The 16,669-nt window shown below is 33.7% G+C and overlaps 1 protein-coding gene across 7 annotated transcripts in view; it reads right to left on the bottom strand.

Moving 5' to 3' along the window:
* The window catches only part of PHF14 (PHD finger protein 14), a 167,955-nt gene that overhangs the window by 87,551 nt on the left and 63,735 nt on the right, over positions 1-16,669 (bottom strand). For all 7 annotated transcript variants that reach the window (XM_060184286.1, XM_060184284.1, XM_060184285.1 and 4 more), the window contains 2 exons: positions 9,295-9,345; positions 9,058-9,179 (listed from right to left, as the gene is read on the bottom strand). In XM_060184286.1, the coding sequence (XP_060040269.1) occupies positions 9,058-9,179; positions 9,295-9,345 (173 nt within the window). The remainder of the gene's footprint in view (positions 1-9,057; positions 9,180-9,294; positions 9,346-16,669) is intronic.

Here is a 16,669-nt window from a genome sequence, read left to right as displayed (position 1 = left end):
TTGTTGTAGTTATTGTTGTTGTCATTGATGTCGTTGTTGTTGGATAGGACAGACAGAAATGGAGAAAGGAAGGGAAAACAGAGAGGGGGAGATAAAGACACCTGCAGATCTGCTTCACCTCTTGTTACAAGGACTCCCCTACAGGTGGGGAGCTGGGGGCTTGAACCTCGATCCTTATGCAGGTCCTTGCACTTTGCACTACATGAGCTTAACCCACTGCATTACCGCCCAACTCCCAATAAACCTTTCTTAACTATAACCAACATCACAACAAAAATTAATTTCAGGTAAGTCACATCTCATGTAACAAATACAGACTTTATCAAAGAAAATAAATGAGATAAACTTTGTGGCCTGAATGTAAATAAGTAATTCTTAAATAGAAAACTAAAGCAATAGTGATAAAAAGAAAAAAAAAAAAAACCTTAAAGTGAAACAAACGTAAAGCAAAATTAGTGACATCTGCTCTTTAAATAACACCATTAAGAAAATGAATAGCTGAGTAAGATAAGGAGAATGGTCACAAAACATACTTTTTAATAAGGGTTTGTACGCAGAATATATTAAAAACCACTACAATTCAATTCTATACAAACAACCAATTTTTAAAGTGAACAAAAGAAATAACTCACAAAGTAACATACACAAATAGCCAGAAGGCTCATGAAAAAATTCTTATCACTTTATATACGGTAATAAAAAAAAAATGAAAAAAAAATTCACAGTGCCATGCCCTTGCATTCCCAGTAAATTGACTGATATGAAATAAAAGTTAAGCTTGCCATTGATAGTGAAATTCTATGAGAAGCAAATCCTAGTGAAAAAATAGAAAAGTAACTACCTTCTGAGAAGGATTTAGAAATGGCACACAGCTTTTTATGAGTAAGGAAAAGTCTATTCTAGAAATGGGGATTATGAAAGCATTTTTGTCAAAATTTATAAAATTTATTCATTTTAACAATCATGCATTTCATGGTGCAAATTGACACACAAACACACACACACACACTACTGAACTAGATCTACCTTTTTATGTAGTGGTCTGGGTTGGCAACTGGCATTTCTTTTTGTATATTTTAAGTTTGAGCAAACAGGTGTTTTATGTTACCCTGAAGCTTTACTTTTTCTCATCATGGCTTTATTTCTATATTGTCCTGTTCCTTTTTTTTTTTTTCCTTAATTTCAGACAGAGAAGGAAACAGAGATATCACAGCATTGTTCCACCATTATTGGAATCTCCCTCGGTACCATGAATAGTGTTCCAGTGTGATATTGAGGCTTTGAACCCAGTTCCATGTGCACGGCAAAATGTGTGCTCTATCAGGTAAACTATCTCCCAGACCTTGCTCTGAACTTGACTGGACAAGATACTTAAGTTTTAATAAATGGAAGCGGTATTCCTGTGAAACTATTTCAATTTCATGATTATTTCATAATTTACAACTATAGAATGTTAAATTGCTGCTTACATGTTTTACACAGTATAGCTTTAAAATTTACATTTATATAATGATGTTTCTATTTAGGTTCAGCAATTATTTTACTTGACTTAATTTTTGTCTATATCCAAATTACAAAAATTATATTTCATTAAAATATCTATTTTAAGACCCCACCAATGTGTCCTGGAGCTCAGCTCCCCCAGAGACACACCCTACTAGGGAAAGAGAGAGGCAGACTAGGAGCATGGACCAACCAGTCAACGCCCATGTTCAGCGGGGAAGCAATTACAGAAGCCAGACCTTCTACCTTCTGCAACCCACAATGACCCTGGGTCCATGCTCCCAGAGGGATAGAGAATGGGAAAGCTATCAGGGGAGGGGGTGGGAAATGGAGATTGGGTGGTGGGAATTGTGTAGAATTGTACCCCTCCTACCCTATGGTTTTGTTAATTAATCCTTTCTTAAATAAAAAAAATTTTTAAAAAATATATCTATTTTAGAGGCCACGTACCTGGTTGAACACACATGTTACAATGCACATGGACTTGGGTTCTAGCCCCCAGTCCCCATCTGCAAGAGGAAAGCTTTGCAAGTAGTGAAGCAGTGCTGCAGGTATCTCTCTGTCTGTCACCCTCTCTATCTCCCCCTACCCTCTCGATTTCTGGCTGTCCCAATAATAAATATTTTTTTTAAAAAAGACTTTAAAAATAAAGAAAATACCTATCTTAAAAGACCTTTTTTTTTCCTTTAACAGATTTTATTTATTAATGAGGAAAACAGGGGAGGGGATGGGATATGGAGATTGGGTGGTGGGAACTATGTGGAGTTGTACGTCTCCTACCCTATGGTTTTGTTAATTTATCCCTTCTTAAATTAAAAAATAAATAAAAATACATAAAGTTTAAAAAAAAAGAATAAAGAAAGTACCGAGTCTCTACTGCACCACTTCCCAGACCACCAAAATATCTATTTCTATAAAGATATCAGTAAAGGTGATACAAAACTTTAAATTGTAATACTATAATTTATTTATTTATTTTTATAAGGTACTTGCCCTTCTTTTTCCTACTCAACAGTGATTTAAAAAGAAAGAAAAATACCTTTGTTAATCACAGCACAGACTAGCTTCTTTTATATATCACGTTAGTTAGGTATTAAATATTGGATCCTGACACAGTGCTATGGTGGTGGGAATGGTGTTGATGTACACTCCTAAATAATACATATATGAAATATTTCAAAGTTTACTCCTGATATTTAGCTAATTCAGTTGAGCATGGGCTTATAAAAGATATTATTAGAGGATCAGTTTTTCAAAGTATTAGTAAATCAAAATAATGTGATTAAAAGATATACCTTAAAGTGATTTTTTTAAACATACTAAGTTATTATTTATTAAAGTAATTTTTTAAAGGTATAAAAAATATTTTTTCCAAACAGGGGCATATATAAATCATATTAAAGTCAGAATGTGACAGAAATAAGTACTTTAAGTTTCTTCAATTTTAAATTTACTGAATTATTAGATATTATTTGGTTATCAGATCAGGATTTTCTTGAAAATCAACCTTTTGTATAATCTACTGTTCATAATAGTCAAATAATCTAAATTTACTTTTATTCTAATAGTAAACCAAAAAATGGTGATTAAATTATAAGAAAATAAAATTTTTAAAAGGTCAAAATTTTATAATTTCTAATTCAATTTTTATTGTCAAATAATCCCTAATGTCCCCTCAATTTAGATTTATAATACCAAGCTTTTCTTCCCTGTTTTATGTGAACCCTGCTGAAAGATGCAGCGTATTCTTCAGGCTACCAGTTAACAAGAAGTCCATTTTTTCTGTAATACATTGAACTGTTACTTTATCTAACCTTTCATTTAATCTAGACTTATTAAATTTAACATAGAAATCAGGAACGTATAATATCTTACCAACATGCTAAGCCACTAACCTTTATTGCGAGGAGGGATTCTTTAAGCAGTATAAAGATATATGGAAGGATAAATGAAACAGAGACCTGTCTTCAAGATATTTACATGGTCTATAAAAGAGCTAAGTTAAAAAATATACCAGAGGGGGTCGGTCGGGTGGGTTAAGCACATGTGGCGCAAAGCGCAAGGACTGGCGTAAAGAGCCCGGTTCGAGCCCCGTATCCCCACCTGCACGGGAGTCGCTTCACAGGCGGTGAAGCAGGTCTGCAGGTGTGTATCTTTCTCTCCCCCTCTCTGTCTTCCCCTCCTCTCTCCATTTCTCTCTGTCCTATCCAACAACGAACAACATCAACAATGGCAATAATAATAACCACAACGAGGCTACAACAACAAGGGCAACAAAAGGGGGGAAAAATGGCCTCCAGGAGTGGTGGATTCATGGTGCAGGCACCGAGCCCAGCAATAACCCTGGAGGAAAAAAAAAATACCAGAGATAATCTGGCAAATTTGAATAAAGATGTATATCACAGACTATCAGAGTAGCATGAGGGGATGGATACATTTTATCACACATAGCTGAAAGAAGTATTAGCAACCCAAGCTTTTTAAACAATCCTCTAGAAAGCAGTAACTATACTCACTACCGACTTTAGAATCAAGACAAGTAATAATAGTAATAAAATCTATCCTTTAACTTCCTGATAGAAATAAAGAATAGAAACACATTTATTCAGAAATGTTCTTGTCGTGGTCCAGGAGGTGGTACAGTGGATAAAGCATTGGATTCTCGAGCATGAGATCCTGAGTTCAATCCCCAGCAGTACATGTACCAGAATGATGTATGGTTCTTTCTTTCCTCCTATCTTTCTCATTAATAAATAAACAATAAACAAGAAAAGAAAAGAAGAGAAAAGAAAAGAAAAAAAGGAGGGGAGGGGAGGGGAGCATAGGGGAAGGGAGGGGAGGCAAGAGGAGAGGGGAGAGGGGAGAAGAGGGGAGGAGAGGAGAGAAAAGAGGGGAGGAGGGGGAGAGAGGAGGAGAGGAGGGGGAAGCGTAGGGGGAAGGGAAGGGGAGGAGAGCATTTTAAAAACAAAAGTGTCACATGCAGGAAATATTTTTTAATACATTTGAAATGTACCAAAAGATACAAAGATCCATCTGGCACATTTGATCCATTGCATCACATGAGCCAGAGATTTTCTAGTTCATATTTCATTCTTTCTCTTATATTTTTTCTCTCTTTTTCTCTTTCTCATCTTTACTTTCATTACATCTTAAGGAAGAGAAGACAAATGACTTTAAAACATTTCTAAGTTTCAACATATAAATTAAAAGAATAACATTTGTGTCATTTAATTACCATACAGTATTCCTACAGAACTGTGTGAATATTAAATATGCTTACTATGTGATAAACTGCACAAGAAACAAGTTAATTTAGTAAATGCACAATCAAATGAAGTGCATTCTTTTGTCTTATGAAACTTATAAAATGTATAAAATATTGACTTCTCTTAAAAGAAAAAATTGGTTGTCATTTATTAAAGTATTTTTTAAAATCCACTTTTAGAGGTTCGACATTCCATGAATTCAGTAAATAAAGATGCAACTAATCTTACCTTACCTCTCTTGGTCTAATTTCAGGGATAAAATATCCTTTTAACTAAAAGGTAGAGTAAAAATCTCACTAGCTGAAAAGATATATTTATTTTAAAATCAGAATAATCAGAGATTGTTTTAAATAAAAGTCAGATAACTATGAATTCTTGCTAGTGTTCTTAATATACGATATAATCATATCTAGTTTGGAGAGAAGCAATGTTTAAAATGTGAAACAGATTAATGCTAGCAAGCTTATGAAGAGACTAAACAACTCACTCTCGTAAGCAAAGCAATTCAATTCCTATATAGTTTATTATATGATCAAATACAGAGAATCTATAAAGTATTTCATAGTGTGTACTTACCTATACAAGTTCAATAGCTCAGATTATTGCCTACCCTTAGGCTTTCCACAACAACCACAACACAAAACAAAAACAAAAATAAAGATGCTCTTCAAGAGGACCAATGGATTCTAGGGTTCTTAGTTTACTAAGTCTTTTTGCCCACTCCTACTTCCATGAAGTAATAAAATGTGTCAATTAAGCTAGATTTTATTTCTAAATTTTATAGTTTTATAAGAACTTAGTCTCACCAACTAATATTTCAAAAATCAAATATATCCAAAAATAATAATCATTTCTACTTATACATGGATGTGCCAATTAACTATTTTCAAATTTGTGGGTCCTATCTCCTCACATAATGAATAGGAAAAAAAATTAGCCACTACCTCCTCCTCTCCCTCCACTGTTCATAACACTTGCCCTCTGTAGATGGGGTGACCGTGGGCTTGAACTAGGATCCTCACACATATTAATGCAAGTGCTTTACTAGGTGTGCCACCACCTGGCCCCTCATCCACTCTTCTTTAGTGGTATAAAGTAATCCTCCTTTATAAAATCTGTTAATCATGTTCATCAAGTAAGTACATATTTTATTGTTAATAAAGAACTTGTTCTTGGAAAAAAATTACAATAGTTTTTTTATTATTAAATCAGTAAAAATCATCAGTCATAAGTTTTACAGAAGATTTATTTATAAGAATTCAGTGGGCATTGAATATGTTAGAAATTATGAAAACAAAACATGTAAGATTATCAATAACATTGGCAACTATACCAACTTTTAATTTGGCCTCTATCATCTAACTGTACTAAATCAGGCAATACTTTAATTGAAAATGTTCCAGGTAATTTTTAATTATAGCAAGGGGAAAAATAGTGCTTTTTAAAAAAGATATTATAACTTTCTTTTAAAGACCTTGATAACTTTCATATTTCCTATGCCAAGTGAAAATAGTTCAGTTTCATCATTTTAGAGAACATGTTTTTCACTGAATTCAATTTGTGTCCCTCATGGTCAAGAAATAATTGCATAAAAATGAGGCCTTTTCCTAAAAAGAAAAAAAATTATTTGAATATATCTGCCAATTCAAAACTTTTATTTCAGAGCACATATATAGGTTATAGCTAGTATTACTATTTAAGACTGCTGCCAGACTATACCAAACAGAAAAATTTACTATCACACAGTACCACTGAAAAAACCCTATGAGATGACAGTATATGTTTGATCAATAGCAGAATAAAAACCTAATGCAAGAAATGCATTACTAAAGAAAAAAATTAGAAACTACTTAAAGTTAAATGGTAAAATGAATCTAATTTTCTAATAATATAAAAAGTACACATAAATCACAGACACATAAACAACTGAAAAAGACAAAGAAAATAATTAATATTTTTTCTATATAGCCTGAATTACATAGAGAAGTGTGGTTTCAAAATAGAAGCTACTAAGAAGCAGATTCTAATGTGTCATGTCCAAAGGAAATTAATAAAATGAACTGGGTATTAAAAAAAAAGATTAGTAAGTGCATTATTTTCCAATTTATGTAATTTTAAATGTAACTTTATAGACATACCTAATAAGTATAATGTACCAGTGACAAAGCACTGAAATATATCTTTAGGGAAAAAAATTAAGTCATAATTTAAATATCATTAAAGTTAAAAGTAGTATACAAATACTTAAAATACAACTTAATCATTAAAGTATGGACTTTGGGGGAGTAATTGCAAAGTCATGATGCCAACTATAAAATAAAAGAGATGTTAGAGAAATAGCAATGTTAGTTTAAAAGTTCACCTTTTTTTAAATATTTAATTTATTTATTCATGAGAAATGATAGGAGAGAGAGAGAAAGAACCAGACATCACTCTGGTACATGTGCTGCCGGGGAACTCAGGACCTCACGCTTGAGAATCCAATGCCCTACCCAATGTGCCATCTCCCGGACCACTAAAAGTTTACCTTTTTAACACACCTGACATTCTATATAAAACAATTTTTTTCTTTAACTCAACAATAGTGCTTCAAATGAATGGATCTTCAAATGCAGATTTTTTTTAAATACTGAGCAGTACTATAAGTATAAAACATTTTATAGTATTACTTTATGGCCATATTGAATTTTCTGTTCTCAAAAACATTAGTATATAATACTTATGAAATATTTAACTCCTCCTTCATTATATCTTTTTAAAGCATTTGCAGAAAAATATTTGATTTTTATTTTCTTAACCTAAAGATAAAACTACATTGTCTTTCTATATTTGTCATTTTTAGAATAACAATAATATCTTTACCTTCCAGAAGAGTTTTACAATATTCCACACTGGCCTTTTAATGCATTTTGGATGGAATTTTTTATAATAGAAACTAGTTAAATAAGTGACAGGAAATGCTAATATTTTAAAAATTTATCAAGATTAGAATAAAGATGGCACCTGTTTTTTAAAACCACTAAAATGTAGTGAGTTGAATATTATCTTTAATTTATTTACTTACTTTTACCAGAGCACTACTCAGCTCTGATATGTGATGATGTGGGGGGCTGGGTTTGAACTTAGGACTCTGGAGCCTCAGGCATGAAAGTCTTTTTGCATAACCATTATGCTATCTCCCACCCAGAGATTATTATAAAATGGTTTTTAAAATAAAAACATAGGCTGGGGAAGATGAGAACACAAAACTTAGGTGGTAGCTATGATGTTGATTTATGCACTGTAATCTCACAATCTTGTAAACTACTATGAATAACAAAAAATGAGCGGGAGGCTGCTTCTTTCAATTACATGATCAAATAAAATAAATACAAATCTGGTATTGACACATAGCTCCTTAGCAAAAGAAGGCCTGAATTATTCTACAGTCTTAAAATGTACATTTGAGAGCAAGCAACAAGGGTAAAAGAGTTTAAGAGAATAAACAGATCAGTTAATTTAACAGGGGTTTACAGAAAAGCAAATTCTGAAAGATAACAAAAAGGTTTCCCATAACATACTAATGGATTCTTATTGTCACTGTCATTTGAAAATGATACTTCTTTTAAATGAGCTCTCAGTTTATTCATCCCTCCTACCCCACAACTTTGAACAGCTTCATTAGTAAAAGAGGTAAGTAATTGAAAATTATTTTCTAGACACTCAGGAATAGCCACTGTGCAATACCAGTTGAGATTCCTGATTGATACTATGTTTGATAAGAAAAAAAGTGTCAAACAAAATAAAGACAAATAAGAAGATGAAACAAAACAAAGTCTATTTAGGCCTTCTTTTCACCTTTCTTTATGTCATAAGAGAGAAGCATTTAACACATTTATTTTGATAAACAATAAAGAAGTATTAATGGACATTTGTTGAGTAGAAGTTATCATTATTAAGTATCACTTTCATAATTTTCTAACAGAGCTTTGTAATTACATTGTTTTATGAAATAAGACATAGTCTTTGTACAAAGTTCTGTGTTCAAAAATAATTGCCAACTTCTTGCCAAAAGAAAATTCATTTGTGTTTAAAATCCAGATTATCACTTTTAATTACATCTAAATCCAGAGATAACCATGTGTGGCATGTTACTAAAAGTATATAAAACCTGATTCTGAAAAACTACTTCCACCAAGATTTCACATAGTGTCCTATACTTTGATTTTTATCCTATTACATTAACTATGAAAAAAATGATGAATATGAACATATGTACTAAAGATTAAGGTCTCAATGTCCAATTTACCTGACAAGGTTTTCATTGTCACCAGTTCCCTTGCAAGTTGCACACTCAGTTCGTAAATCTTCAGTTTTAGGTTTCTTCTGTAATACAGACTGCCTTTGTCTTCTCTCTCTGGGAACTCTTTCCTGCCATAAAAGGGAAAATAAAACAACAACAACAAAATGAGGATGTCAGAATATACAAGTTAATTTCAGCAAGAAAATGTCTCAGAGCATTGAAAAATGCTTAACTTATTCCAACCTCATGTTTTTCTTCCTCTGGAATAAAGCTTCGTTTTCGTCCTCTGGTTCTCTAAAAATTCATAAAGATATCCAATGTTAAAATTAATAATAAAAATTCTCTTTTAAATACTACCACTTAATATAAATCCTTGGAAAATTAGTCTTTCTAATTAATACTATATTCTATTGTAGTTTTTTAAACCGTCTATCACAAGAAAAACATAACAAGTACACCTTATAGTGATTAAATTTTAAGCAGCACTAGCATCTGGCAGGAAAACAAGTTTTTTTAAATTAGTTTGAAGGATAGTCTCAACATGTTATGCAACTATGATTTACAGAGCACACAAATTTTCCTGACTTATCCAGGTGAACTGCTAAATCTGAACTCATACACAGCATGCCATGAACATGTTTGTGTGTATATATTTGCATATTTTTAAGGTATACATTCTATTTCAGTATAAAGAAATGATAGCAGCCATTAAAAAAAAAAAAAAAAAACAGTGGGAGGGAAAGGTATCAAAAATTCCCAAGTCCCCAGAGAACATGAGCTCAGATCTACAGGGATGCAGAGGTCATGTAGGCTCCTAAGCTGAATATGGGCCCCAGATCAAATCGATGGGGTTTACAGTCAACAACATTTATACACCATTCCCATATTTGGGAGCTACTCTCTTCTCTTATCCAGCTTTCTGTTCCTTTTTGCAGCCATGACATCATCTCCCCAGACAATAACTTGGGTCCACCTGCATATCAGATGTCGGGCTCAGGGAGAAAAAAAAAAACAAAAAAACTAGTACAGTCATGGGCCTTTGGAATATAATGAAAATAGGTCTACTAACTATCTACAAAACAGAGACCCCCCTAACCCATCATCTGAACTATTCCAGCCTTTACGTTCATGATTAGTCAACAATTTGTTTGGCTTTATATGTTAACTCTTTTTTTCAGCCACCAGGTTCCAGATGCTAACATGATGTCAACCTGACTTCCCTGGACAGACAACCTCACCAATGTATCATGGAGCCCAGCTTCCCCAGAGCCCTGCCCCACTAACGAAAGAGAGAGACAGGTTGGGAGTATGGATCGACTTCTCAATACCCATGTTCAACAGGGAAGCAATTTATAGAAGCCAGACCTTCCATCTTCTCCAACCCATAATGACCCTGGGTCCATACTCCCAGAGGGATAAAGAATAGGAAAGTTATCAGGGAAGGAGATGGGATACGGAGTTCTGGTGGTGGACATTATGTGGAGTTGTACCCCTCTTATCCTATGGTTTTTGTCAGTGTTTCCTTTTTATAAATAAAAATTTAAAAAAATATATTCCCAAGTCCCAATGAAAATTAAAAATTTATAATGGTATAAAGGATTTATGTTAAATGTTAAAAATTAAAATTAAAATTTATATAAAAGGGTGGGGGTAGATAGCATAATCGTTCTGCAAAAAGACTCTTATGCCTAAGGCTCCAAGGTCTCAGGTTCAATCCTTTGCATCACCATAAGCCAGAGCTAAGTACTGTTCTGGTAAAAAAATTTTAAAAAGTAGAAAATAATAATAATAATAAAATTCATATAAAACATTTGAATATTTTTACCTCTAACATATAAATATTTAAAATATTATAAAGTTTAGCTTGAAGTCTCATGCTGTTACTTTAAATTTCTTGCCAGCTTCACATTTATGATATTCAATTTCTTCATTTTACTTTATGATTTTATTTTATTTTTGTTTTATCCTTCAAGTCATTTTTATATGTGATTAATAGTGGCTTAAAAGATTGTATGATTACAGGGTATAATTTCACACTGCCCCTACCATCAAAGTTCTGTGCCCTTATAATACTATAATTCTAACAAAGTCATAAAGACAGTTTGCTTGCTTCTTTTTGGGGGGTTGTGCTGTTTTTGGTATGTTGGTGAGTTCTAGATACCACACAAGTAAAGCCATCTGGTAACTGTCTTGCATCTCTTTAATTATTGTGCAAAGCATAATGACCATTCATTGTGATCATAAAGTTCCAAAGGATATTTTATTTTTTACTACAAGGTTGTATTCTATGATATATATATATATATATATTTATTCAGTCATTTATTGATTGGCATTCAAGTTGCTTCCACTCTATTACTGTGAATGGTGCAGCTATAACATAGAGGGGCTTATGTCCTTTGGATAAATATCTAAGAAAGGTATAGCTGGATCATAAGGTAATTCCACTTTTATTTGCTTAAGGACTCTCCATACAGTATTTTAAAAGGTCAGTACCAATTTGCATTCCCACTAACATTAAAGCAGTCTCTTTTTCACCACAACCTGTCATTTTTCTATTTTGTTGATGCAGAGTACCTTAACATCAAAGATATATTTGGAGGCTCAAATGAAAACAAGGTTAAATAAATAGGACTGCATCAAACTAAAAACCTTTTATACACTGAAGGCAAACTATACAATGATAACCAGACAACTCAATAATTGGAAGAAGGCATTTGCACTTCACATATCCCAAAAGCAATTAATATCAAACATCTATAAAGAAGTCATAGAGCATGGTCAGGTGGTAGTGCGCCTGGTTAAGTGCTTACATTATAGTGTTCAAGGACCTGCATTCAAACCTCTGGCCCTAACCTACAAGGAGGTTACACGAGTGGGGAAGCAGGACTGTAGATGTCTTTCTGTCTGTCTCTCTCTGTCTCTGTCTCTCTCTCTCTCTATCTCCTCCTTCCGTCCCAATTTCTCTGTCTCTATCCAATAACAAATAATAAAAAAAAAGAACTCACAGAGCTCAACAACTAACCCAACAGAAAAGTGGATCACTAGATATAGACCAGGGCTTAAGGGACAGGGTACATGTACACATGTATCTGTAATTTATGGGAAATGACATACCTCAAAATCAAAGTGCTCAATAGTCTGCTGTGATTAGACTTTGACTTAATGAGCTCAGCAAGCAAGTAGAAACACCCAAAGAAGATACCATAAAGTGTTTAATCAAATATTTACTACTTAGGCCTAGACACCTTCCTCTCCTACTCCTACTTCACATCCCATAAACACTTCATCTTAAAAGACTCATGCCTCTATGGCCATAGCCACTAGCCAATGTCTGCCACTTTGCTTATCTTGCTGCACCTAAATAATACCATTCTGTACTGCTGTACCACAATGTAATAAACCTCTCAATTGTTTATACCCATACCAAGTCATCCCAAAGTATTTTATATTTTTAAATTTCTTTATGGGGGATTAATGTTTTACAGTAGACAGTAAACACAACAGTTTGTACATAACGTAACATTTCCCAGTTTTCCACATAATAATACAGTATTTTCTAATTACTATAGAGATATACTAGCAAAAGTGTATATATATCAACTAAAGGACAATTACTGCCCCTTTGACAACTTTTATTATAAACATCAAACAAGTAAAATTCAGTAAAACAGGGTTAACTTAGATCCCACTTAAACCATATGTCTACTCCTAGCCTAACTTGAGGCTAGAAGCCACAAACCAGTTTGGATATAACAAATGACAATGATTTAACAACTGGGACAAAGTTTAACCTCCTCAGATAAAGAAAATACTACAGGAGGCCAAGCAGTGGCACACCGGCTTAAGCACACATAGTACAAAGCACAAGAACCTGCACAAAGATCTTGGTTCAAGCACCCAGCTCCCCATTTGCAGGGCTGCAGGTGTCTCTCTGTCTCTTTTCCAATCTATCTTCTCCATCTCTCTCAATTTCTCTCTGTTCTAACTCACCCCCCCCAAAAAAAAAAAAAAAAAAAGAAAGAAAATACTACAAAAGCTGGATAAGGGAGAGTGGTTCGTTTTAATGATGGGCTTTTTGGTCAATAATCAGGCCATCCCATCACCTAGGGGTCTAGTCAGGGAATCCTTGGATTCCCACAGAGATAATGATGGGCCTAGACCTCTAATAGATAGATCCCTTTATCCACCACCAGGTCACTTCCATCAGGAACATCATCATAAGCCCTCTTTGTGGGCCTTTCCAGGAGCATGCCCTCACTGTAGAGCAGAAATGATAGGGACTGTCCCTCTCTCCAAAGGGAGGCAGGGTCAGCCTAGTCTGGCACTTGAGGAAGATTGGCCCTAAAATGAGTGCACCGTAGAATGTTTTCTAGCTGTGACCATGGACTGCAAGCTCAGACTGACAAGGATTTAGGCTACACAGGCTAAATATGAAAACATAAAGGCCCTGCGTCAGATCAATGGGGTAAACAGATAATGATATTTATATACTTTCCTCATGTTTGGGAGATACTCTCTACCCTAGTCCAGCTTTCTAGCCCTGTTCTCAACTCTGACTACATCTTCCAAGACAATACTTTTAGTGTATCTGCATGTTAGCTATCAGGTACTAAAAACTGCTAAAGCCATATGCCCCTTGGAACATACCTAAAATACACTTCCTAGTTCATCCCACCCGAAGACCCCTAATTTCATCTGCTCTATTCCTACCTTTGGGTTCCTGTTTATTAAACAGTTTTTCCTGCTTTATATGTATCATTCAGGCAATTGAAAACGCTACTAGGATTCCATCCTGACTTCCCTGGACAGAGGATCTCACCAATGTGTCTGGATGTCTCTCCTCCCCAGAGCCCTACCCTACTAGGAAAAGATAGAAACAGGCTGGGGGTATGGATTGACCTGTCAATGCCCATGTTTAGTAGAGAAGCAATTACAGAAGCCAGAACACCCACCTTTTGCACCTCATATAGGATCTTGGCTCATATTCCCAGAAGAATAAAAAATACGGAAATTTCCAATGGAGGGGCATGAACTCTGGTGATGGGAATTATATGAAATTATATATTAATTTCATATAATTACAGTCTTGTTATATTACAGTCTTGTTAATCATTATTATATTACTAAGAAAACAAATGTTAAGTACATCAAAAAAGTGAATAGACAGTTTTCTTTTTTTGTTTGTTTTTTGAATTTTATTTATTTATAGACAAATATTTTATATTTGAATTTTATTTTATAGTCTTGTTAATCATTATTATATTACTAAGAAAAAAATTTTAAGTACATCAAAAAAGTGAATAGACAGTTTTCTTTTTTGTTTGTTTTTTGAATTTTATTTTATTTATAGACAGTTTTCTAATGAAGGTATACACATGGCCCATCAACAGATGAAAAAATGTTACGCTTCATTTATCATTAGAGAAATGCAATTTAAAACTACTTAGAGACTCATTTTTCATTTCAAGATCCATAGTCTTCCTTTGTTTCTAGGTAATTACTATATGGTTGAAGTCATGCTCTGCCTTTTCACTGACATTTTGTACTATGGGGTGAACAGTAAATTGCTATAGATGTGTGCATAAAACAATATATATGTACATATATGTGCAATATTACATATTTTCAAATTCTCTGAATTTAAGCTCTATCTTCAATATAGACAGGATACTTCTTCATATATGTTTAAACCTAATTTTAAAACAATAAAGTAGGTACTGGGATATTTTATTACTCTCAAGACTGTCATTTGGAACAGATTCTTGACTAAGAGTGTTAAATAAGGTGAAGAAACAGATTTAACATTTGTTTAAATAGATTTCCAACATAATTATCTAAAGAAACAGTGCATGCTAAAAAACTATATGGTTTTGCTCAGACCAGGTAACTTACTTTTTTGCATGTATTTTCTTAAAGGAGAAATATAAAATAAAAATATGAGACAGGAAGATCTGACAACTTCAAACAGAATAGAAAATGACACCCTTTTTAAAAAAAAAAAGTGAAAAGGTAGTCCGGTTCTGCAGTACTATGATACTTGTATGATAGATGAAAAGTCACTAGATGACATACTGTGTAAAAAAAAAAAAAGGAAATCTGAAATCTTTCAAGTTACATTAATGTCATTAGAAAATATGCCAAAAATTACACATCAATTTTAAAGTAACTTCAAAAGAGAAATAGGGAAGCAAATTTTTATTTTTCAAAAGTAATTTCCATTCCTAAAAGCCCAAGAAAATTTTTCACATTAAAATAATAATGCAGAGAAAAATTCTAAATAATGAGGTACTTAACCATAAGTATCCCTGGCTGTCTGTATAATAATCCATAATTTTACCAATCTTTTCATATATGCATATGTATATATATATGTGTGTGTATACATGGTCATGTACAGATAATCCTTACTTAGTTACCTTTTTTTATTTAACACTTAAAGTTAAAACCAGCTCTCTGAATAGTTAATAATAATGTCAATGTAAGAGAACTTTGGTCCAGGAAAATGGTAGTGTGGCAGCTAAATTTCAAGCTTACATTTTATCTCATGGCATCTTTTTCAGTTTCAGATTCTTCCCCATATTTGGTCAGTTTACACTATCTAACATTTTAGTCTCTATATTTGGTCTTTATTGTGCATCCCCACTGTGCAATTTATCTTCTCTACTTTTAAAATTATAGCACAGTCTCTCTCCTCTGTTTCTCCCTTCCCACTCAATTTCTCTGTCTCTATCCAATAACTAAATTAATAAAGTATTTTAATAAAAATAATAGAAATAGGTAGAAATTTTTCAACCTAGTTGAATCTATTTACAGCAAACCTATATCCTACATATACTCAGTGGTGAGAAACTGCTAGCTTTCCCTCATTAAATAAACTTTGATGTTGGGGCCAGGTGGTGGTGCCCGTGGTTGAGCACACATGTTACAGTGTGCAAAGGCTGGGATTCAAGCCCCTGGTCCCCACCTGCATGAGGAAAGCTTCACAAATGGTGAAGCAGGGCTGCAGCTGTCTCTCTCTCTCTCTCTCTCCATCACCCCCTTTTCTCTCAATTTCTATCTCTATCCAATAATAAATTAATTAATTAGGGAGCCAGCGCTAAGCACAAGGACCAGCATAAGGATCCCAGTTCAAGCCCCTACCTCCCCACCTGCAGGGCTGTCACTTCGCAAGCAGTGAAGCAAGTCTGCAGGTGTCTTTCCCTCCCCCTGTCTTCCCTCCTTCTCTCGATTTCTCTCTGTCCTATCCAACAACAATGAAAGCAGTAACAACAACAATAATAATAATGACCATAAACAATGACAACAAAAAGGAAAAAAATAGGTTTCTTTTAAAAAATTAACTAATTAGATGTTTATTGCTTGTATATATAACTTTTATATGTAACACACTTACACATATATAGTGCTATGTCTTTTAAAATGTTATTTTCTTTGGTGCCATACTCCAAACTCAGTCAATTTCTGGAGTATGGCACCAAAGTAAGAAAGCAGAAGTACACTAGAGTTTGCAGTGAGTACCTCCCTAATACTTCCTCTCCACTTTTCCAAGCTTTGGGTCCATGATTGCTCAACAATTTGTTTGGCTTTGTATGTTAACTCTCTTTTCAGTCACCAG

This window comes from Erinaceus europaeus, unplaced genomic scaffold, assembly GCF_950295315.1.
Source record: "Erinaceus europaeus unplaced genomic scaffold, mEriEur2.1 scaffold_225, whole genome shotgun sequence".
In the NCBI taxonomy this organism is placed as follows: Eukaryota; Metazoa; Chordata; class Mammalia; order Eulipotyphla; family Erinaceidae; genus Erinaceus; species Erinaceus europaeus.
The sequence above is the reverse complement of the archived record's forward strand: the minus strand, read 5'-3'. Positions and strand labels throughout refer to the sequence as shown.